Source organism: Mytilus trossulus, chromosome 11 (assembly GCF_036588685.1).
Source record: "Mytilus trossulus isolate FHL-02 chromosome 11, PNRI_Mtr1.1.1.hap1, whole genome shotgun sequence".
Classification (NCBI taxonomy): Eukaryota; Metazoa; Mollusca; class Bivalvia; order Mytilida; family Mytilidae; genus Mytilus; species Mytilus trossulus.
The window spans coordinates 37,642,473-37,668,395 of NC_086383.1; the positions used below are offsets into that span (position 1 = coordinate 37,642,473).

Here is a 25,923-nt window from a genome sequence, read left to right on the forward strand (position 1 = left end):
TTTATTGCATGGCATTCATTATACGTTCATTGATTTTAATTTAAAACTCACCCCTCTGTAATGTTGAATCTCAACGTAGATGTAACCGCTCTGAGTCTGAAAATTGCTTTCAGAGTATTCTCTTGGTTTCATATTAATTTCACATTTAAGAGAAGCTCTGTTATAGTTGTAAGAATGGCATCGTGTTCGCCGGATACATTTTTGGAAACATGCCCTCGGTGATATATTTTCAAATTTGCGATAAGTAAATCCACGCAACTGAAAATTTCGTTTATCTGGATTTATCCGGAAAGTTGTTGCTGTACAATGCTCAGCAGACACTTGCAGGAGTTTATAAAGTAGCAATAGTCCTTGGTTAATATGTATATGCATTGTCTTTAATCAAGGTTCGATAATAGCCCTCTCAAGTCTTCAACTAGAAAGACCTTCTCTGACTATGTATATCTATCAAGTAATGATCTGTGATATATAATATTTGAAATTCAAATAAAGCATCACATGCATTTACATTTATCAAACCACTTGTGTTTTGCTGATAAATTAAATAATTCACAGAAACTATAAATACTGTAACCATTGTCCATATTCTAACACATTAAACATAAATAATTTTACAAACAGAGCGTTCATCATAGAAATCTGATCAGCCATGTCAATTTCAAACAAATTCAATCTTAATTCAACCGATTCGCTTATCAACAGAAAAAATATATGATCGATTTGATTATTGTCAATATTCTAACACATTAAACATAAATAATTTTACGAACAAAGCGTTCATCATAAAAATTCGATCAGCCATGTCAATTTCAAACAAAATCAATCTTAATTCAACCGATTCGCTTATTAACAGAAACAAAATATGATCGATTTGATATTTTTTTCTCTGTGGTCGCAAGTCTGAGGCAAAAAATAAATAATGACAGTGAAAATAAAAACCATGTGTTACAACAATTAATTGCAGTTTTTTATAATTCGTCCATTTTTTAATACTTGTAAGTTTTATCAAATACTAATAAAATGTCATAAACTGATACATCTCTGAAAGTACATGTCACTCATGGGTGACTTGTAACATATTCATCAACGGTGTTAACATTAAGTCCAAAGTAACTTCATCAATGCGTATACTTGGTTCAGAAAAACTCTCACATGCCATTTGACCTACATTTCACATCATTTTACTATTTGACAACTAAACATTTTTGACCTTTATAATCCTAGGTTACGAGCTTCGCAACAATCATTCATAACGTAAAGACGCTTAATAAAGCTGAATAAAGGCAACATTTTTATACCGCTGTTCATTATTCATTCATTGAGAAAAAAATAAATCTGAGTTACACACAAAAACAGGGGGGCCAGTAGTCAGCACTTCGGTGTTGACATGAATATCAATTATATGGTCATTTTTATAAATTTTCTGTTTACAAAACATTGAATTTTTCGAAAAACTAAGGATTTTCTTACCCCAGGAGTAGATTACCTCAGCCGTATTTGGCACAACTTTTTGGAATTTTGGGTCCTCAATGCTCTTTAACTTTGTATTTGTTTGGCTTTTTAACTATTTTGATCTGAGCGTCACTGATGAGTCTTATGTAGACGAAACGCGCGTCTGGCGTATGAAATTATAATCCTGGTACTTTTGATAACTATGAACATCAGAAACACTGAAGTGCAACAAAACCAAACGCGATCACACATCCAAATGAAGTATTAGATAACAACTGACACATGCATGCTGAAAGTGTCGTTACACAAAAATCAATAAATCTATAAACATACAAATGTTATTGGTATTAACTTTTACAACATTCTACAATACACAGTTCTGAAAGGCAAGTTAACTTGTTTTCTGTTTAAATAACCTAAGGTAGATTCATGGTATACCGCCATCTTGGATTGTACAATAACAGTACAAAATCGGTCTAGTTATTTGCCTAGATCTGCAAATTTGGAGACAGATTTGCAATTCAATGGTTAGAATGTTTTTTTTTCTATTTAAAGACAACTTTTTAATAAATTGTATTATACAAAATATTTAAACAAATAAGAATTTTTGGGGTTAAAAAATCATTTTTTTCAAATGAGCCATTTAAGGGGAGATAACTCTTTTAGTACAAAATTTATACTGGGCTAATAGGGAATTTATTTATTTTTACTTGTAGCAAGAAAATAAGTTCGGTGACACCATGTTTTCTCTTTATTTTCTAAAAACATATTATGAAACCTTTCTTCTCACATTTTATTTTAAAATTCTATCTCATAGATCTTTTTTTACGCACACAAATGTGTTTTTCATGAACAAACTAACCAAATTTTGGCAATTTTCAACAACTCATAGCTTGCAAAAATAGCAAGGTGACCCATACTTTTTATTACATTTTTGAAAAGACCATAGTAAAATCTTCATTTTTGCAAATTATAAAAAAATTCTGTCTCCAAAAATATATACTTGTGATCTACCTGAAAGACAGGTTTTACAATTATTTTTTTTTTTATATTTCGTAAAATTAAATGTCGTCAATTTATTTTTGGTGTAGTAAAGACAAGAAGCCGACTGAGCTGATATATGATAATATATATCCTAAGTTTTGTAAAATACATATTATGTTTGTATGAACATATATGTATTTATAAAGGTTACTCAGGAACACGTGTATTTGTTTACTTTTAGAACGTGTGTTTTAATCAAAACATGTTTATGTTTAATTTCATTGGACAATCAGTAAATTATTACCGGTTTAAGTTAAATCAATCATGATATTTTCATGCTAGAATTTTAGCGCTTACATTATAATAAGAAAGTCTAGATTTGGTATTCGAGGTTAGCCTATCCGACAGTAAAGGTTCGTTTCCCACCCACCCATCCCTTTTTTAAGACTTCATAGGAATGTTAATAGTATGTAATGTAGAAAATAGTTGATAAGATACATGTATGTATTATTTCAAAGATTTTGTTCTTAAACTTATAGAACAGTTTTCTATTGTAGATTGTGTTTATATGTGATGGCAGCGCTCGATGACACCAGATTTGACATTTTTGTTTGTTTATAATAAAATACGCTTTCTGACCTGTCTTGGCGAACTGATAACCAAATAACGTGTTGAGTTTTACTTTATAATTGCTTTATATTCGTTTGAAGCATAGAATAAGATGAAAACTAGTTTGTTTGTGATTTGTTTGTATCATTTTAATTTTGTTGTGTGTATTATTTGGGAAATCTGTCAAGCAATTCCCAATTGATTTTCGTAATTTGCTTTTATATTGCTATGTTACCATGCTGTCATATGTTAGGCAAGAGTTTATAAACGACAAACATGTTTAAATTCACTCCTAACTGTGTGTTACTATCAAAAGTAAGGAGACTAGTTGTCATTGTTTCCTTGTCTGTCATATTTATTTTTCGTGTATTGCTATGTAAACAGCAGAACGTGTGTTTTATCGTCTAAAATATTTTGCATTTCGTAATTATGCTGAGTGGGTTTTGTGTATTGTTGAAAGTCGTAAAGATGCTTTCCATGGATGTGCTTGGCAAAATGATGGATTGTTGTCTCCTTATTATCATATTGTACATCTTTGTCATTGTGTCACTGGTGATTAGTTTATCTTTGACAATCATACAACAAATCCTTTTTTGCTGCTGGATTTTTGTATAATTGTCAACTATACCATAACTACTATACTTTTCAGTGTTAAATCTGTGTTATCTTGATCATAGTTTATATATGATAGTTGTATTCTCTGGTGAATAGTTTTTTTAGCAATCATGTAACATCTCCTTGTTTTTATATCAGATATCCATGTTATTTAGTTTCCGGTGGATAATATTCTCATTAACAATCATACCACAGCCCCTGTTGACCATGACATTTATCATCATTTTCAATTAGAATACAGCTCGTTATATTAACCCAAACTGATCAACTTACACATCCGCTATAATGCTCATAGAAAATACACTTTCAATTTGGTGGGGTATGTGTTGTTTATTCTTTAGTTTTCTATGTTGTGTCATGTGTACTATTGTTTTTCTGTTTGTCTTTTTCATTTTTAGCCATGGCGTTGTCAGTTTGTTTTAGATTTATGAGTTTGACTGTCCCTTTGGTATCTTTCGTTCCTCTTTTAAAAGAATCATGATACAACAAATAATCATGTTGGAATGTCGACACAAAACTCACAACATTGTGGATATACATTTGTCCCAAGGGAAGATCCAATACTCATGATTATAATCCCATACAAAACTGACCCCCATGGGGTTTGCTTATACTCAACTGACAACGCTATAAAGATATCAAGGGAACATCTTATACTCGTACGTCGATACAAAACTAACAACGCTTTTGTCAATAATAAACACTTTGAAGATACCAGGGGGACACCAATACGAAGAAGTCGACACAACACTTACAACGTTTTCAAGATACCAAGGGGACATCTAATGCTCACAAGTCGACACAAAACTAACAAAGCTTTTGTCCATTATAAACACTTTGAAGATACAAGAGGGACACCAATACGGAGAAGTCGACACAAAACTGACAACGTTTTCAAGATACTAAGGGGTCATCTAATACTCACAAGTTGACACAAAACTAACAAAGCTTTGTCAATAATAAACACTTTGAAGATACAAGAGGGACACCAATACGGAGAAGTCGACACAAAACTGACAACGTTTTCTAGATACTAAGGGGTCATCTAATACTCACAAGTTGACACAAAACTAACAAAGCTTTGTCAATAATAAACACTTTGAAGATACCAGAGGGACACTAGTACGCAGAAGTCGACACAAAACTGACAACTTTTTCAAGATAACAAGGGGACATCCAATACTCACAAGTCGACACAAAACGAACAAAGCTTTTGTCAATAATAAACACTTTGAAGATACCAGAGGGACACCAATACGGAGAAGTCGTCACAAAACTGACAACGTTTTCAAGATACCAAGGGATCATCTTATACGCACAAGTCGACACAAAAGTAACAAGACTTTTGTCAATAATTGATGAAAAGACAAACAGTGTAAATAAATAAATAGATGCCACAAAATTTTAAAATCATGCCCCAATAACATCAAGTCATGTATGAAGCGGAGCGTCAAGTTCAAGGATAATGCTTATTTTTTTCGTTTATATTTTTTTGTTTGAGTATAAATCCCAATAACTGAAAATTGTAGCATAGCTATCCATGGTATAATTTTCCCAATAATACCATGGTTTTGTTTGATATGGTCTTCGAAATGAAAAGGAAAGATATGAAGACCTTGCGTTCGTCTCTTGATTGTTTTAAAAAAAGAACAACAGACTCAGTGCGGGGCCACTAAGCTAAACTGCCTGATTTGTAGCAACCAATTTAAATGAACGGTAAGAATGGGAATCGACAAACCCATCTACACAAACTCCGTCGTCTTATATTTTAAAATATACAAAACATACCGCTCAAAACAAACAAACGAATAGTTTAAAAAATATATATAACCTATATTACCTGAAAATATCGGCTGATTGAAATATATGACCCATCTCTTATATTCATTATCTTTGCTGTTTTGAGACTAGGACAGTTTAAAAATTTTGTAATTCACATGGCTACAGAAGTAGTAGTAAACCTTAATTGTTAATAACAAGAAATGTAATATCACCAGACTTTAAATACTAGATAATCTGTGATTTATCTGGTGTCCATATCCAGAAAATATAATCCTTCCTCATGTTTTCGCCTAGATATTTAATGTTATCCACCACCTATGTTATTGTGCTTCTTTCGGTGTCTAAAATGCAGATCTAACTGATATATCCGCGGTTTTAAATTCCCGAGATAATTTAAGAAAGTAGGCGGATATTTGTGTGTAAGGCCCGAAAAAGGTGATATAGCTGATTCTTGTCGAAATTATTTTTGAATTAAACATTCACCAATATATATAGCATAAACTTTTAAACATGAAAAGATGATAAGGTAAAAATGATTACGTTGAAACCCCCCTGCAACCTGTCTCGACCTTCGTTCTTGAGAGGTTAAAGCGGGATCTTTCAACAAACAGCAATGTTATAATTTACACCCTAAAATATATCCAAAATATATGATATATCCATAACATATACCGCAGAACCCGATATTTGACGAAACTTCAAAGTAAAAGTGGCACCGTTTTAGTCGTAAAAAGATGTTCTATAGGAAAAAACATTGTCTATATTTACAAAAATGCAACCTTAAGAATAATAGAAGCATAGATTATGCCACATTTTTTTTGTTTTTAATACTAGAAGATTGACATACATGTACTGTTTGTTTACATACACTACGGGTTTATGGTCAAGTAAACTTCTGGTAAACTTTATGAAGGTTCAGCAAAATAAATTATTCTAAAGGGTATCACACCCTTCATAGGTTATACATTATGAAATATTTGCGCGAAATGAAAATGATTTACACGTGCTCTGTCGTATTTAAAGGTCAACTATTGTAATATTGTCATTAACATGTTTAGAAATAGCTGTTATTGAATTTATTATAAATTAATGAAAGCATTCGATTTTTGTAACGTCAGATAAGACATCCGACTACATGTGTCTTTTTTACATAAACAATAACGAATATGAAATTGTTTTTACCTTCATTGTCACTGGGATATATATATAACATAGACAACCATTTACTTAAAGTTTTCACCGCCGTATCAGTCATTTCATATGTCTCTATGTTATTTAACCTTTTGATTTTTTTGATATTATGTCGGAAAAACTTACGTTCCCCAGCAACAGTACTAATGCAGGGTTTAGCCGTAGCTGATTTTCTGACAGCGTTTTATTCCTATGGACTTCAATTATTGTTCAATTCTCAATATGAAGGTATGTGTGGTAAAGTCGATGGTCGATGTGTTAAAATGTTACGATATCCATACTGTTCTATGGCTTATCATATGTCTTTAGCTACCTTTACACGCCACACAATATCCTATGTGATCACAACATGTCTGAGGATACAGAAAATCATAGCCATCAGGTCTCCAATCTGGACAAGAACTCAAATGACCAAAAATAAAGCTGTGATTTGTTGTGTCGGATGCTTCCTTTTTTCTTTTACCATCAGCTTTCCACGACATTGTAACGTTTGGAAAGAAGAAGGTATGGGTGGAAGTAGATATAAAGTAAGCATTTTGATCATTTAAATGCGCTAGTAGAATACTCATCTGTATTTTGTTTGATAATTCAGACCGTTCTAGTCACATGTTGCTGTCTTGGCATGCTGATGTCTACAGTGTTTATCCTGTACAAATTGCTAACTAACAAATTCCGGGGTCAGATGACGGAACAGAGACGACAGGAAAGAAGATCAGTTATAATGGTAACCATAGTTCTAGTGGTATTTCTCATCACAGAAGTTCCAGAAGTATTTTTGTACAAATGGTGGTGTTACAATTACATATTTGACTATCTAGTTAATGTTTATGGAGCCAAATTGTACAAACAAGACGTGGTTTTCTAAAAAGACTTTGAACAAATTATGGCTAGAATGCTGCGTTCTAATACAGATATGTTCAATACTGATACAAGAAGGAGCGTTTCTAGATTATACAAGTTTATCTATCTCATGGAAGGTATTAAACTATTTACAATCATAGGGTGTCTGTCTTACTTCATCATCTATATTATCGTGTCAACAAAGCTGAGAAATCAGTTCGATGTTCACGAAAAGGAATTAAACTAGAACAGATGAGACAGGCAAGACAAAGAAAAAAAACGCCGTAAAAATGAGATAGAAATGGATTTGATACAAAAAAACGGAAACCGCCGTTCAAATGAGCTACACATGGATTCAATACAAGAAACTGAAAACAGCCGTACAGATAGCAAAAACAAGGATTACGATACAAGAAACTGGAAGACGTCGTCTTCACTTGACACATAAATGAAATTCGTACACGTAAACTAGAAACTGGAAACCACCGAACAAATGAGATAGAAATACATTTGATTCAAGACAAGAGAAACCATCGTACAGATGAGATAGCAAGCAATGTGTTTCAAGAAACTGGGAAACGTCGAACAGAGGAGAAAGGCATGGATGTGATGCATTAAACTTGAAATCGCCGTATAAATGGGATAGAAATGAATGTGAATCATGACAATCGAAACCACCGTACAGGTGACAAAGAAGTTAAATTGATGCAAGAGAATGAAAAACGGCGTACAGATGAGATAGAAATGAATGTGGTACCAGACACTGTAAACCGCCATTCAGGTAAGACTGAAATTAATTTGATTCAAGAACTTGCAAACATCCGCCAAAATGACAAAGATATGAATGTCATTCAAGAAATTGTAAGCCGCCGTACAATTGAATTAACATAAAACACCTAAATGAAAAGAGAAAAAATCCGGAGAATATGAACACAAGCTGTAACACCAAAGACACTGGAATGACCCAAACGCAAGGAATCGATTTGTTGTCTTGCTTGAATGTAATTGTAAATATTATATGTCTAATATGAAATAAATTTGATTTTGTGATCATACTTTTATGATCCTTTTTAAAAAATAGCCGAAACAAACTTTATTGTATATAATTGAACATTCACAAAAAAATGAACGACAGACATTTACAATTGCACTGAGTAAAACAGAGCACTGAACCCGACGGTTATTTCTATAGTATTGGCTTTGAAAAGAGGGACGAAAGATACCAGAGGGACAGTCAAATTCATTAATCGAAAATAAATTGATAACGCTATGGCTAAAAATTAAAAAGACAAACAGACAAACAATACAACAGATGACACAACATAGAAAACTAAAGAAAAAGCAACATAAACCCCACCAACAACTAGTGGTGATATTAGGTGCTCCGGAAGAGTAAGCAGATATAGCTCCACATGTGGCACCCGTTGTGTTGCTTATGTGATAACAAACTCGGTAAATAGTCTAATTCGATAAGTCAAATTTATGAAAGGGAAGGGAATTGTAGTTATGACGTGAAAAAACATATCCGATATCATTTTTGAAATAGTTTTGCTACATTGTATAACGTTCAACCAACTCGTGATGGCGTCCGTAAAATTTACGAAGGGATCGTCTCGAGTAGAATGTGATACCATTGTACAATTGATACTATATAAGGATACGACTTGTTTACTACAACACATTGAAAAAACTTATGTTCACTTTGACGTTGGCAGCAATTAGAAATGTGTAATATGAACAGGAACGTATGAAGTGAGGATTTGATTGAAGCTTTAAATTTTCTGCTTGATAACATTTATGGACATTTCGTTGATAAAGTGTATCGTCAGGTACTAGGCATTTCTATGGACACTATCTGTGCCCCTTTAGTAGTAGATTTATTCCTGTGTTGATATGAATCTCAGTTTAAGACAATATCGCTTGTTGTATAAGAACAGTTTTTTTTTTTCGAATCGCTTCTTCCATAGACTTATACCGAAGTATTGGGAAGCTGAAATCCTCACTTCGTAAATTTAATGGACGCCATCACGAGTTGGTTGACCGTTATGGCATATCTGTTATATGGATGATGTCGGATATGGTCCTTATATCGTAACTACAATCCCGTTCCTTTTCACGAATGAGAGCTACCGAATAAGACGTTTAACCTTTATTTGTATCATTTTTACCTTATGTGTCTGCTTGTCTTAATCACGCATCATGGTATTGACGACTCAATATCTGACTGGATTTGAAAACGCTGGCAATCCACTCTCATCGTTTGATGATTGAGCAATTGTATCGTTATCGATAACCATATTTTCATTTCTTGACACTATTATAACATCTCCATGTTTACGCATAAGATCGCTGTAAATATATGTTGGATTTCTTCCAGAGGATTTTAATCCATGATACGGATCCAAAAAGTCTGAATTCGGGTTGTACATGTTTGTAGTTATCTCTTTCTGTTGTGTCACATATATATAAGATATTGCTAATACACGTTTATCTGGTTCTTCAAAGGTCGTGCTATTGTAGGTAGGGTCTTCGTCGTCTACGACGGCACTCTAGTATCACAACTACAGTAACAAAAATAACAATAGCAGCACCGATAACTGGAGCATGATTACGTCATTTGATGTGGTATATGTTGATTACAAACACACATGAGTCAGCTACATTTGACATGCTATCCATATCGTAATATGCAGTTAACTGTCGTTGCTTTAAACATCAGCAAAAGGTAAAATAATTAAAAAAAAAATGAATCGTACTAATATGAAAATTCAAAACGGAAAATTCGTAATCAAATGAAAAATCAACAGATAAATACATTAACGACTGGGAAACACATGTCATGTTTCTTACGTAACAAATGGTTGATTTAACTTGGTTTTATAACTAGCGACACATCACGCTCAGTGATGATTGATTCTGGTTTTTTTTACAAGACAAAAGATATCATATATCATTATGCAAGGGTTAAAGACGATTTTACAAACAACAACTATTACTTCGTCTCTGAAGCATCGCTAAGGTTATCTTAAATATTGTAAGTGAATATAGCAGGGGCATAACATTGAGAATGGAAGGGGAATATGTCAAAGATACATCCACTCGACTAATGGCCTGTCAACAGTCGATGGCCAATGGGTATTCAACGCATCGAGAAAATCCTGCACCTGGTATAGCCAATCCGGTCTGTATTCATGTTTACCCATTAGACGAGTTAAATGACTAGATGATTTTAAATAACGGTGACATACATGTTGAAAGTTTTATTATACATTGAATACACATCAATTGACACATAACTATACATCCATTAGGTTATGACTTGACGAATACTATTAGTGTAACCAAGCGCACTATTTATATGAACACGGTAAACTAGTAGATCGGTCATATACTTTAGCGTGTCAATATATAGTGATTAACATAATGTATTTTTTCAGACTTATCTCACACGTAGACTGAAATATTTAAAACAGTGATATCTTATTACGATTTTTTTATTTTAATGTTTGTGGCAGTTCTGGTTCTTTGGCATGCTGATCTTATTCCATTCGTCTAAATACTCCCTGTGTATTCAAATAGCATATGATAATCATGACATAACGCAGACTGTCATTTTGTTTTTTTAAACATTCGAATATTTACCTTTATTTTGCACCTGGGGACATGGATGCTTGAGTTATTAAACAAAATCATCATGTGTTTTAACTAATAACACTGACATTATGAGTTTGAAACATGTATGTGTTACGTTTATTTTCGCCCGTTCTGACTTCCGCAGTTTTTTATTTATTCCTAGCGTTGATAATTATTACTCATCAAAGGTACCAGGATTATAAGTTGATACGTCAAACAGGTGTTTCGTCTACATAAGACTCATCAGTGACGCTCAGATCAAAATAGTTATAAAGCCAAACAAGTACAAAGTTGATGAGCAAAAAATATTCAAAATTCCACACACATGTGCCAAATACATCTTAGGCACATGTAATTTCTGCTTGGATAAACAAATCCCTAGTTTTTCGAAAAATTCAAAGTTTTGTAATAAGAAATTTATAAAATTGACCACATAATAGTTAGTCATGTCAACACCTACTGGACTGTTGATACACTCGTGAACGAAATGTCTCTAGCAGTGGCATCGAACAGTGACATTACGCTGTTGAAATACCTTCGTCAGTTTGTTTGCTTTCTATATTGGAATTTCCCGAAAGTTGTGTAGCTGCGTCTGCCTTTCTCATTCCTGGAAAGAGATAGTTAATATATATAGATTCCACAACTACAACAAGTGTATTACGATATTTTCAACTCAATCAAACTTCAATATTTAAAGCACGAGCCTTGCAGAGCCTTCTAAAGAATTAAAATTAAACTGCTGAGACTGGAGAAATATTGTAATACACGAATTATAGTGGTGGAATCTGTTTTTCTAATGAGTTGTATCCTTCCTTTCTAAGAGTTTGAAGAAAGTTGTGTATTGTTGATGTGTCGTCATCAGACATGATCGCCTTTCTAATGACGCCACAACAGTAAAATGCAGAGGAAGCCCAGAAAACGTCACAAGTACATTTCGACCAATCATTTTCAGGGAACAGATTGTCCACTAGTGATGAGAAACATTTTGCTCACACCGATCAGGAAATGTGAAAATTACTTTCCTTATAGCTTTCCTTTAATCCTAGCAAGATTTCTAGTTAAACACTGCATATTTTATAAGAGTTTTCATTTAAATCTAAGATCCCGCTTTCGCGGTGTGACTGCCAATGAACCAATTATCAACCAGAGTTTAACATGTTTAATGCAAAGGATGTAAGAAATTATATATAAGAAACTGTACAGCCTTCAACATATCGTATAGTAATCTACAAAGGGCCACCATATTAAAATTGAAAAAAAAAATCAAACGAAAAAATAACTGCATTATTTCATGCATTTGTAAATTAACAAGCTACAAATATAACAAATGTGTTACACGTGATACATCGACACAAATTGAAGTTCATACTCCTGACGTGGGACAAGTGCATACAGAAAGTGTCCGTTGTGGAATTTAACATATATGTGAGCGCTTAATCCTAACCTAGCATCGTACTGTTACATCAGTGTAACAGCACACACAGCATGAGAACAAAATGTAAACTAGACAAAGTGATGTCATCCGCACTCCAATCTACAGTAACTGTATTATAACAAAGTCAACTAAGAACATTTTTTGATATATTATTAAGTCTGGAAGACAGAATTGATGCCGCTGCAGATGCAAAATGTTATTTTAAAATAACAATAACACTAATCGCTAATTCCCCAAAATGAATGCTAGGTTATAACAAAGTTTAATAATATCCTAAAACAGCAAAGTTTGATATAAATAACCCTGACCAAAATCACAACTTCAATATTAATACAAAAACCCTGCAGAGTCGAATCTTCCTAGCATTCAAGCATTCAGCTGTTCTGCATTAAAGCTGCATTTAAGGGGTTTTATAAATTATCAGACCATCAACATACCACGAACATTTTTTTATTGAACTAATACGTAATCATATAACTGTTCAATGTTTATGTTCAAATAGCGAATGAAACAAAGAAAGATAAATATATATGTTGTATGCACGTTCATTTTATATATGGAGGACAACTCCTGGTACTTTTAAGCACGAAACGTCGATTTCACTTGTCAATTGTTTATAATAAATAATGAAACAAATCAAACTCTTAATCAAAATATAAACATACGAGTTATTAGGAAACTGTGTTTATATATAGCATTACATGCAAAGACGCAAACAAAACAATATAACAGCAATATCAATTCCAAGTTATATTGAATAGATTGACAAAATCAAATGTAATCAACAAACTAAACGAATACAAATAAGCTATTATATTTTGCATACAATTATAAATTTACACTTTACTGTCATTTGAATGAGAATTTTTCCATCAAGTAATCACTTGTCAAAAAAATCTTTGAAAACGTGTTAATTATATTGGAGAAATGTAGTGTAGTGTACTGCTGCCTTGATTTCATTAGACTCTTTTGGAAAACCACATCTCTCTGTAATACATAAATATGCTTGTTCTATAAAATAGAATTACGTTGTACAAATCTAAATTGTTTTCTTATTTAACATAAATGCATACCACATAAGTATGTGCAGAATGTGGGGGTTGGGGATAGTTTAGACATATTCGTTGCATTACATCCTGTTTATAAACTATCAGAAAATACTTCTGGAAATCATTGTGAAATGTGAAAAATTATTTAACAAGACAAACGGAAACTGTTTGCCCGCTTTGTGGAGAACAGGTACATACACTTTCGAGAAGAAATATAACTCGATAAACATCAAAATGCCAGTACACTAAAGAGTAGTTCATTCCGTGCTCATATCATTATATTTAACCAATATTATTTGCGTTATACCAGACGAATAAGCAAATCCAATACTCTGTTCAATTAGAAAAAAAAGACACTCTACAAACTTGTATTTCGTTTTGATTTTCGATATTTCGACAAAAGAAAACAAAAGTAACGTTACTTTTTCTTCCCATAATTTAGATAATTTTAAATACTAAAAGTTATTCGTTGGCTATTTGAAAGATACCGAAAATCATGATTGAACATCTTTTTTTGTTCAGCCACAGTAAGGTATTTTCATCAGCAAATGCCGTATAATTTAAGATTAAAGTCCTAACCGAAGTAATATCTTTATTCTAAAAATTGAAATTATGAATACCAATCATAATGCTTTTTGATACAACAACACAAATTTATGGTCATAAGTTTTAACGGTATCGCAAAAAACATATTATAATTAAATGCAGTAAGCCTTTCAAAACACTAGTTTTAAGCCAATTACAACTAATATGATTAATTATGTCTCCGGTCTGTCATGAATCAGTGCATATCCAATACATATAGTGCAAGGTGTCAAACGCTGTTTCATATAAAAAAAGAAGATAAGGTATGATTGCTAATGAAACAACTATCCACAAAAGACCAAATTGAAACAAACATTAACAACTATAGGTCACCGTACGGCCTTCAACAATGAGCAAAGCCCATACCGCCAGCATATATTATATGGCAACATACAAGTGTTACAAATGACGTAGGACCGAAAGTATCAATAACTGAATATGAATCTGCACATAGTTGTGTTTCTTGTTATGAATGCATATGATTATTTATGTGTGCTCTCTCCTTTGCATCAGCTCTAGGATAGTTTTTCTCTATTGTATTTATAAAAAAAATAGTAAAGCAGAGCTGTTAGATTTAGTGTATATTTTCAGTTGAAAAAATGTTAGACCAGCGTTCTGTAATTCTTATCATACATGTACGTTTGGTTATAAGGAATCACATGTAATACTTTTTTAATTCAACGACGGGAATGAATTACTTGTCAAAAGATGCCTATTACTACGGAAACGTAATCCCGCAATTCTATTGGAAAAGTCATGGTAATGTATGTTTCAAACATCTGATTCTCAGTGTGATAATGAATTACAAATTGAAGTTATCTTCTATATACAGTACTTGATATCGTTTTATTGAGGAATCTTGTAAGAATATTAGTTTTTAAAAATGGTTTACTATGTATTTAATAGCTTTTCACAAACGAACGATTACATCTTAAAAAATGATAATACAAACTATTTAATCTAAATATTTTGAGCACTTACCCTCTGCACCTGATGCAGTCATAGCCGCTACAAATCAAAAGAAATTAGTTAAAAATGAACAAGAATTACTTGCAAATATACTCTTTAAATTGGGAGATAAGCCCATGTTTGGTCTGTTGTTATCTAAAAGTTAGATAAAATCTCAAAAGTGTTTTTTTCTAAGGGATAGGACACACAGATTTTGTTTGGAATAAGTGAAATCATAGGAAGTTTCTTTTGGCGTTGATGGTGATAATTCCACAACAAGTTTTATCAATCTTATATGAACCTAGCGATGTAGGTGAAAAAGTGGAATTCGTACATTTTCGTCGTGTTATGATATGTCTAAATGCAATGAAAAAAGTGCGTTTTATATTTTGCAAAAAAATTTGTTTATGTTTAGAGGAAAATACATATTTCATCTTAGATCCAAGTCAGAATAATATTTGCTTTCCTGATTGCGGGACAGGATGTATTTCGATTGGTGATTTTACTTTTTGAGAGGACATCTGGTCTGGAATAAACAATGTTGAACTTAAGAATATTGTATATTTTGTAAGTAATACAGTTGATGGAGTTGTTTGCAAGAAGCGTATTTTCTATTTCATTATCAATTTATATGTATTAGTATTTGTGTGGTTCCTAGATTTCTATTTTAAATTTTCTTCCCAGTATGTAAAACATTATGATGCTCAACCATAGACTTAAGATATTATAATTTGTGATCCCATGCATGCTTGACAAAAAGTAGTATGTTTATATTATAATCTCGCTAATGTCTTTCTATTTGAGTGTAATTTCATAAATTTTCTAAATCAAATTTGTACTTGCTACTTATTAACTGAAAAAATACATTATAACATTAATGGTTTGACCATACTAATGAACATCATCATTCAATCTATTTCTATGTCAGCTATTGCAAAAATATGTTATTTGCAACATTCACGCCATATAGAGCAGACTATCAAAATTGAATTTTCTGAGTTTTTTTTATTGAAATCTTATAACATTACTATGTTGACAATATTAATAAACTTCATCATGTAATGTATTTCTGTGTCAACAATAAGAATAAACCAAACCATATATAACCGATTAGTTAATTGATTTTTATATTGCAAAGTTTTGTTGATGTGTGATAAAGATTCGGAATTATATGTAATACGTTTCAACTTATTTCTATGTAAAATAAAACAAACATGATGTTTTGATGAAAGAATCACTTAGTTTAACTACTGAAACAGCAACATACATGTCGTGTAGTGAAATACCATTTTTAACCGTATACTTGAGACATTGAAAATACTGTTCTTATTCATATTGGAGAAAGACATGCACTATGGTTTAAACTTGTCGTCATTTTTCAATTTATTTTTCTCTTGGTCAATGGCCGATGATTTTTTAAGTAGGATAGTAATCTTTGAAGGTAACACATATTTCTCTAATGAATTTTATAATGTTGTGGATATCCATATCATGAATTGAAAAAAAAAAGAAACAGGTATTCAATGTTCTTTTTAAAGCTTCCTAGAACTTTTTATCAGAATTAAATCTTCCGTGGATCTATTAATGCTATTGTGTTAAAAGATATGGTGTCAATCTTTTAGTTCGATTGATGGTTGTCAAAACGGGAGATGAGTTAATAAGTAGGACTCTATCCTTTAAAGGGGAAATTCTAATGGTGTTGCAGTTTAAGTAATAAATACTTCTCTTAATCAACGTTGTACTTGCTACTTACAAACTGAAAAAAAAGGAATTATAAAATTAGTGGTTTGACAATACTGACAAACGTCAACATTTAATGTATTGTTATGTCAACAATAGCAAAACATATGTTATGTGCACCATTCAAAAGTAAAATCACAAACATATTGAACTTAGAGGAAAATCAATTCGGAAAGCCCATATTGATATAGCGAAATCAAAATACAAAACGCATAAAAAACGAATGGGCAAGAACTATCATATTCCTGACTTGGTACAGGCACTTTCAAATATAGAAAATGGTGGATAAAACATGGTTCTATAGCGCTAACACTCTCACTTTAATGACAGTCTCATCAAATTGCGTTATATGTACAATGATGCGTTAACTAAACATACACAATAAATAAAATAGTCAAAATATTGCAACAACGGTCATAATCGTGTAGCAATTTTAAAAGGAACAATTTAACAGAACATAAAAACATATTTCTACAAACACAATCATTGATTTGCGTGTCTAACGTCAGAAATTTTTCTACGTCACATTTATTTGTCGTTCCATGTACAAACCAACAATTTTAAAATTTCACATAGGCACTTAAAAATGTCTTAAATAAATTGTATGCCAATACTTTGTGAACAAAGGGAATCAATCATGCATGTTGCCTTGGCGGTTTAGACAGCAACATCTGTGTCGTGTAAAAAAACCAAAAACAGATTCAATTATAGACTTTGAACAGTATAGTTTTTGATTTTATGTATGCTTGACCTATGTTTCAAATACTGTGTTAACTTTTAGTTCGTTTTTGCTCGTGTTTAATGTTTGATCAGTAAATATGTAGAATTATAATATCAAAAGGTAAACAATTTCTTTATTTAACCATAATTTCAGGTATTTTATTGCATTTTACGTAATAAATACTTCTCTAAAGCAAACTTAAAGTTGCTACTTACGGACTGTTAAAAAAAACCGATTATAACATTATTTGTGTAGCATCTTTGTATGATTTTCATCATGTAATGTATTGCTTAGTCATGAATTGAAAACATGTTTAGTTTTCGACATAAAAGCTGCATACAACATTTTTTTTCAGAATTGAAACTTATATTGAATAAGTAGTGTTAGTGCGTAAATATGATTTCAAAATGTTTTTAATAAATTTCCAACTAGTTCTATCATGTCTATATACAATAAGAATAAATGTATGATGTTTTTTTTAATTTAGTTAGTGGTGATGCCTTGTCGACTAGAACAGCAATATATGTTTCGAGGAGCGAACAGCAATATTCAATTATAAACTTTAACATTATGAATATGATGTATGCTTAACAAAGACATGTGTTATGCTTCAATATAGTGTCGATTTTCAGTTCGTTTTTCTCTTGTCCAACGGCCGATATATAACATGTATAACATGTATAAGTGAATAAACAGGAGTTTTATCTTTGATGGAAAATTATTTCATTAGTTAGCTGCATACATAATGTCTGAATTTGCATTGCAGTTTAAGTAACAAATACGTCTCTAAATTAAACTTGAACTTGCTACTTACGGACTAAAAAAAATATATAATATATTAAGTTTACAACCATTATTTACGAATTTCATGATTTAATGTATTGCTACATTGTATGTAATATATTGCGAAAAAAACTAATAATTGTTATAGGACAATTAATCAAAATTAGTTTTTCTTTTGGAAGAGTAATGTTGGTGTGGTATAAATAATCATTTGCGTTATTTGATTGCTGTAAAATCAACATGTCTGTCGTGTAGAGAAATAATAATTCAACCATAGACTGAAGACATCATAGTTTTTTTTTTACTTTTATGTATGTCTGACGAACACGTGTTCAAAATGATGCCCATATTTACTTCAATTTGATACTGAGTACCATCTGGTGAGTTAATTTGAGGATTGTAATCTTGATCGGGAAATTATTTGTATCTGTTACCGTTAATCCAGATAATGCATTGAAATTCAAGTAATTAATACTTCTCTCTATTAAACTTGATCTTGCTACTTACCGCCTGAAAAAAAAATGACATAAGTTTTTAAACATCATCGATGCATTTTAGATTGACAAAAAGTATTTAAATTATTCAGAGCAGTTATCGTTATGGGGATCCCGGAAACAGACGGTGCATGTGTAATTTAGGTGTTATAATTGGTTCGTTTATAACTTAAACAATTGAGATAATGTCTTTTGAAACAAGCCAAAAAAAAAATGAGAACTTGGACCCCGTATTGCACACACACAACGGAAGCATGCATACAATGATTGATTGGTTGCTTAATAAATTAATTGGTTTGCTGCTTGATTGATTGATTTATCGATTGGTTGGTTGGTTGATCAATTAAACACGTAGGAAAGGGTCCCGTGAAACAGGAAAAAAAAATGAGACCTTGGAACCCCTATTAAATACATGAAACGGAAACATGCATATATTGATTGATTAATTTATTGATTGCTTGATTGTTTTATTAATTGATTGATTGCTTGATTGATTGATTGATTGGTTGGTTGGTTGGTTGGTTGGTTGGTTGGTTGGTCTATTTAACACGTTAGATAGGGTCAAATTAAAACAGGCAAAACAAACAAATGAGACCTTGGACCCCGTATTAAACACAGAAAACAGAAACATATAAAAAAGAAGATGTGGTATGATTGCCAATGATACAACTATCCACAAAAGACCAAAATGACACAAACATTAACAACTAAAGGTCACTGTACGGCCTTCAACAATGAGCAATTAAAGCTTATACCGCATAGTAAACTATAAAAAGCCCCAAGTCTCTCGAAACAAATGATATCTTTGACGCCAGATTAAACACATGAGACGGAAACATGAACTGATTGATTGATTGATTGGTTGGTTGGTCGATTGGTTGGTTATATACGTTGGATAGGGTCATTTAAAAAAAGCGAAAAAAAACAAACAAATGAGAACTTGGACACCGTGTTAAAAACATGTAACGGAAACATACATTGATTGATTGATATATATATTGATTGATTGATTGATTTTTTTATTGATTGATTGATTGATTGATTGATTGATTGATTGATTGGTTAAACACATTGAATAGGGTATCTTGAAACAAGCGAAAAAGAAATAAAAGAGTTCCCGGACTACATATTAAACACATGAGACGGAAACATCCATGAACTAATTGATTGATTGATTGATTTATTGGTTGGTTGGTTGGTTGTTTAAACACGTTGGATAGGGTCTCCTAATACAAGCGAAAAAGAAAAAAAAGAGATCTCGAACCCCATATTAAACACAGGAGACGGAAACATTCATACACTGATTGCTTGGTTGGTTGGTTGATTTTTGATTCGTTTGTTTGAATTCAAACACACATACAACTCTTTAAATAGTGTCAAAACCACATAATTTGATGACCTTGATCTTTGAACTTGTGACCTTCGTAAAGGTCACTGCTCTACAATGTCATTGCAAAAGATCCTTTGACATTTGGTTATATAGTTAAAGCGTAAAAGCTAGTATTGTCCTTTCAGAAACCTAAGACAGGTGTTATGCCCCTTACAAAAAGGTCAAACTCGTCGGTCAAATGTAAAACAGAGTTGTGCCTCATCCACCTTAATGTTTTTCACTATTTACTATTTCTGCAAGTACAATCGTTTTTGAGATATCGCCTACAAAAGTTGTAAGGTCAAAGGCCAAGGTCAACCTTAAAAAGCTTTAAAACACACTGAAATCCTGTAAATTAGATCAAAAACACATAATTTGCTAATTGGGACATGACCTTTTGACCTGTCTCAAGGTCTTCAGTCCCAAATGTCCTTGCTGAAGACCCCACGTTAGGTTAGGACCTTTGGTCATATGGTAAAAGCTGATTTTGCCTTTTCAGAAAGCTAAAACAAGAGTTATGCCCCTTACAGAAAGGTCAAATATCTTCGATTAAAATGTAAAAAAAGTTGCACATCAATGACCCAATCATTATCACTATTCAACACTTCTGAAAGTATTAAAGTTGCTGAATTGTTCTGATAACAAGGTGTTATGTCAAAGTTCAAGGTCAACATACAATATGTTTTTTTAAAGTCACATGAATTGATGATGCATGGTGAAGATCATAGGTGTCTACGACTTACGGGTTCTCAATTTTGGTAGTTAATTTTAATAGGGACATAACCCTAACAATGAGTCGTTGAATCTTTTCGATCCGAATGTAACGAAGAACCAGGGTCTGGCCCCGAACAAAATTCACCCTTCGTCTTTTTTACCTTTTACGGTTAATGTGTTGGAAATATAACAAGGTTTTTGGGTTTCGGAGGGATTACTCCGAACCGACAAAATATTTCGGCTCACAGGTTGAGTTCCAGATAGGTATTTATGACACCGACACAAAGTGTGAACATGAAAGCGACACGTCTTACGGTTAAGGCTGATAACTTCGTCAAAGTTTTTTAAAAAGACCTTGATAATAAACAGGAGAAATATAGTAAGGTCTTTCCCTTTTTTGAAAAAGGAAAGACCTTAATAATAATAAACAGAAGAAATACATAAGGTATTTCCCTTTTGAAAAAGGAAAAACCTTAATTATAATAAAGGACTGCATAATTCAAAAATGTGTAATGTACATCATGTGAGTAAGAGTGTGTAATAGTTTTACACAGTTTTGATAAGAAGTCCAGGCGAGGGATAAATAATGAAAAAAGGAACAACTGTTTACACGTAGGGCAAAAAAAAGCTAACATGACTAGATGAAAGTCAAATCCCGATGCAAACACATATTAAATGAAGTCTTATCATGTGCAAATGCGTATTACGGATCAAGTTTTATTTTCTAGATTTGGATAATCGAAATGTATTATGGAAATTTTATCACCGGTAAACTTAATGTGCATTTTAATTTCTATAAAAACTGAAAACATAACAGTAATCATGTGAATCAGGTACAGTAATAGATGCATGTACACAACAAACTGAATGTCACAACATATATATTACTGCAACATTGAACTCTGTAAATATAAAAATGCACATGTTTAAGTGAGGCATGTGTTTCATGTCTTTTTTTTAAATTATAACGGCTTTTATGAAGAGTTGTTTCATTGCCATTCATACCACATCTTCTTATATTTTTTCAACTTTTCTATCCGTATATGATTATAGAAATATAAAGTAAACACTTACATTTTAAAGGAAGATATAGTTTCTTCTCGCCTTGAACAAAAATAGATCCAATTAGTTGACAAAGACTGACATTAAAATGACATAATGCATTTAAAAAAAAAAACAGATTTTGAAATATGCATGCTACTCTATGTCTTATCTTAAAATGTCCTTGATTTACTTCTGTCTTCAAACTATATGTATTATGTGATTCAATTTTTTTTTTTTTTTGGCAAATGAAAAAAAAACATGATTACTAATACTATAAGAGTGATTGCAACACCACACAATATAACAACATTTCATATATTGTCCATTGACAACGCGCATTTATTTTCTTTCCAATTTTTAACTTTAACCCAAAAAGACTGAAACCCTCTTAATTGATTGATGAGATATATGTTCGAAATTTATTTAAACCAAATTGCATCTAATGTCTACTGTGAAGTTATTTTATAGTTTCATATATTTCAGGGTTGGGGTTGTTTTGCGGGCATTCAGCCATGTAGATAAATGTCTGAATTTCCGAACAACAAAATAAGAAATTGACTGTATGTCAATATACATGAACCGACTGTTGCAGCTGATGGTGCACTCGATTGTTAATTTACAATTAACCAACAGACGTAGCAAACCAGTGCTAGAAATTGAACGGAAACAACTGCGATAATAAGTTATTTTTCTACTTTGTTTTGCAAATAGTCACTGAAATAACGTATTATATTCAAGGAGATGGATAAACTATGTTGTGACGATATCAAGAATGAAATTACTACAGTTATAGCTCATACGATATCTTATCGTCTATTGTGTTGAGGATCCTATTCAATTTAATTATTGGTCACTTAAACAAAAATACCGAACTCAAAGGAAAATTCACAACAGAATTTCCCTTATCAATGAAAACTTTGAACACATCAAATAGATATAAAGCATCTGTCATATTTCTGACTTGGCACATACCTTTTTTTGTGTAGAAAATTGTGGATTGAATAAATAATGTATTCTATTATTTTGTATGTATAGACTAGAATCGAAAGGACGAGTTGATTGTCTGTTAGAACTTACCCACAATAAGAACATCTGTATATGTCTCCATGTTCTTGTTTCTGTTTTTCTTCTTTTGATGAACCCTTACTATAGAAAATATAACAGTTTTGTTATACATTTTTTGTGATATTGTTCAATGTTAACGAGTACCTTGGAAAGTATATTTATCTTTGTATTTGATGCTTCAACAGACAAGTTTCACGTAACTGTGTTTTCAATGTCAAAGATTTGTGTTAATTCAAAAAAGATTTTCATTCTCATGTCAATAATTGCTACAGTAGTATACCGCTGTTCAAAATTCATTAATCGATAATGATTGTAACCCAAATCCGGGTTTCAAACTAAAACTGATGGAAGCGTATCAAATATAATATAATTCTATAAAATGACTATATAATATATATACACGATTAAACTGAAGTGGTGATTAGCTATAGAATAAAAAAACGAATACATTACAAAATATCAGTCCTGTAAGCTATAGCCAATGCAACGACCAAAGTGACGTCACATATACATTTCTAAAACATGTTACGAAAATTAAGATAATTTGGATGAAATAAAAATTAGTTGTATCATCTAACTTTGTGGTTGTTTCTTCTGATTAAACTGAAAACCGAATTTAAACTAGTAGTGTACATTTCATTAATTTTGATCTAAAATTGAATCTACCAAATGAACCTGATGAGTAGTTATCCCTCAATACAACAGAACAAATACTATATACAATTACAAACGTTCAAACATTTGTTTTGTCATGTTTTAATGCAAACAATGTAATCAATACAAGACTTGTGAAATATGAATAATACTACAGTGACTTCTATGACGGTAATGTGTGTCTTCATTTTTATGTTAAACTTCTTTCTCATTCAACCTTTTCAACTAAAGCTTGTACAAGCGACGACATCAAAGGATTTGCAATGATAAAGCATATGCATTCTTCTACTAGTCGTTTATGGTGTTATCCATTTAAGACAACTCACGTTTCAATTAATAAAGAAAATAAGAAATAATGTATCGCTCTGTCCGGTCATATATTTTTGTTCAAGAAGTTATGTCGTTACAGTTAGCTGTGCTTTAATCATAATACAGTACCCACTCATTGGCTGCCAATTGTTAAATCGTATATATTTTTCTATTATTTCTGGATTGAAGATCTTTGGAACAAAATCAGGTCTGCCTCAACATTTAAACTTGACATATGCTGACTAAAATGTTTATTTGTCAATTAACTATTCCACACTTTATATTAGCTATTAGATGTTTGTTTATATTGTTTTAATTATTATTTTGCGGTTTGGAATGGTTACTGTAGAAAACTATATTATTGCAGCAGACAACTAATGTATGTATATTTACCTGATAGTATAGGTACCTATAAGTTGTTTTATGTCATCTTCCGTTACCGATTTCTGTTGGAAAGATATAATGGGAAACTCGGGAAGAGAGTTTATGTGTAGTTTGTAGATCTCTTTTTTCAGATTATTAATCTGTTGTACCAAACTCCCATCCTGTCGGGTCTTATCTAGTTCCTGTCTCCTTCTGTCTAAGGTCTGTCCAGCAGCAAGTACGGATTTAGCATCAGACAACTTATTCATCAGCTTGTCTCTCTCTTTCTTGGATTTTGTTTTCACCAAAACAATCATCTGAGCTACGGATTTATCAACCAAGCTTTTAATCTTATTGCTTTCATCGGTGATGGCTTGTATAACAGAATCAACGGCATTATCGAACGACTTCAAGCTATCCTCAATTTTTTTTATATTTTGATTTGTCTCACTTGTCTTGGCACGAATTTTGGTTTCATTATCCCCTTGTAATTGAGCGATTGCATCAACAAATTTCGAAAACTTATGTCCATTGTGATTTCCTGTTACACAACTGGTACATACCGGTACATTGCATGTATTACACAACAACGTTAATTCTTCTTTGTGCTCACTACATTTAGATTTACCTTCCGGTATCAGGTCGGAAGCTTTTTGAAACTGATGATTTCTCGATAACTTTTGCCTATTATGTAACAACTTACAACTTTCACAATAATATTCCTCACAGTCTATGCAATAGTAAGATCCAGGGGCACTCATGCAAACTTCGCATGTTTTAGACGCAGCTTGAGCCATTTTGAACTCGACCAATAGCACAGGTATGACAGGTAATTGAATCACATGGCATATTATTCTAAATTTAAATCAAGAACGATAAATAGTTTTTATTTTTGATTCACAAGTTATACTTCAACAATTTAAATATAATTAATTGTGTTATGCTACATGTGAAATCTGAAATAAGATAAATATATTTATATTGTAAACTAGTTATTGTGTATATTGAACGTCTGCTATAAGTTTCCATATCAGTAATCAGTCATAGTGTGTATTATAAGGATCTCACCTGTTAACAGGTTGTGTATTTTAAAAGTAAACAATCTATATATTTGATAACATTCAAGATCTATGTACTTTCAACAACAGGATGAATGAATAAATAAATGAATTAGATATTACATGCCCTTGTATAAAAAAAAATTTTGTTTTTGTTTTCAGATTGTTTTTTTTGTATTGCAAACACACAACGGATTTCTTTTCAGTCTGGTTAAATTGGTACCATAAATATTATGTGATATGAACAGTGTATCAGTAACAATGTTTTAATTTCTCAAACCAATGTACCTCCATATAAAGTATACTATTTATTTGTATATTTATTTTTTTATTTGTAATGCGTATTATTGTGCTACATTATTGAAAAGTTTACATTTGTGATTTTATCTCTACATCATGTTAAAACATTTTTAGATACATGTTTCTATCTGAGACGGTAATCATGTCGTCTTATCCGATATCGCTCAAAACAAAATCTTCTCAGTT

The 25,923-nt window shown here is 31.8% G+C and overlaps 1 protein-coding gene across 1 annotated transcript; it reads right to left on the bottom strand.

Annotated features, from left to right (window-relative positions):
• Positions 1-11,624: 11,624 nt before the first annotated feature.
• LOC134690025 (E3 ubiquitin-protein ligase TRIM71-like) lies at positions 11,625-25,200 on the bottom strand. Its single transcript, XM_063549995.1, has 5 exons — positions 24,410-25,200; positions 23,066-23,134; positions 15,630-15,649; positions 15,157-15,183; positions 11,625-11,713 (listed from the first exon to the last, which is right to left on the bottom strand). The coding sequence occupies exons 1-5, from the start codon at positions 25,174-25,176 to the stop codon at positions 11,625-11,627; spliced, it is 972 nt and encodes a 323-aa protein (XP_063406065.1). The 5' UTR covers positions 25,177-25,200.
• Positions 25,201-25,923: the final 723 nt, after the last annotated feature.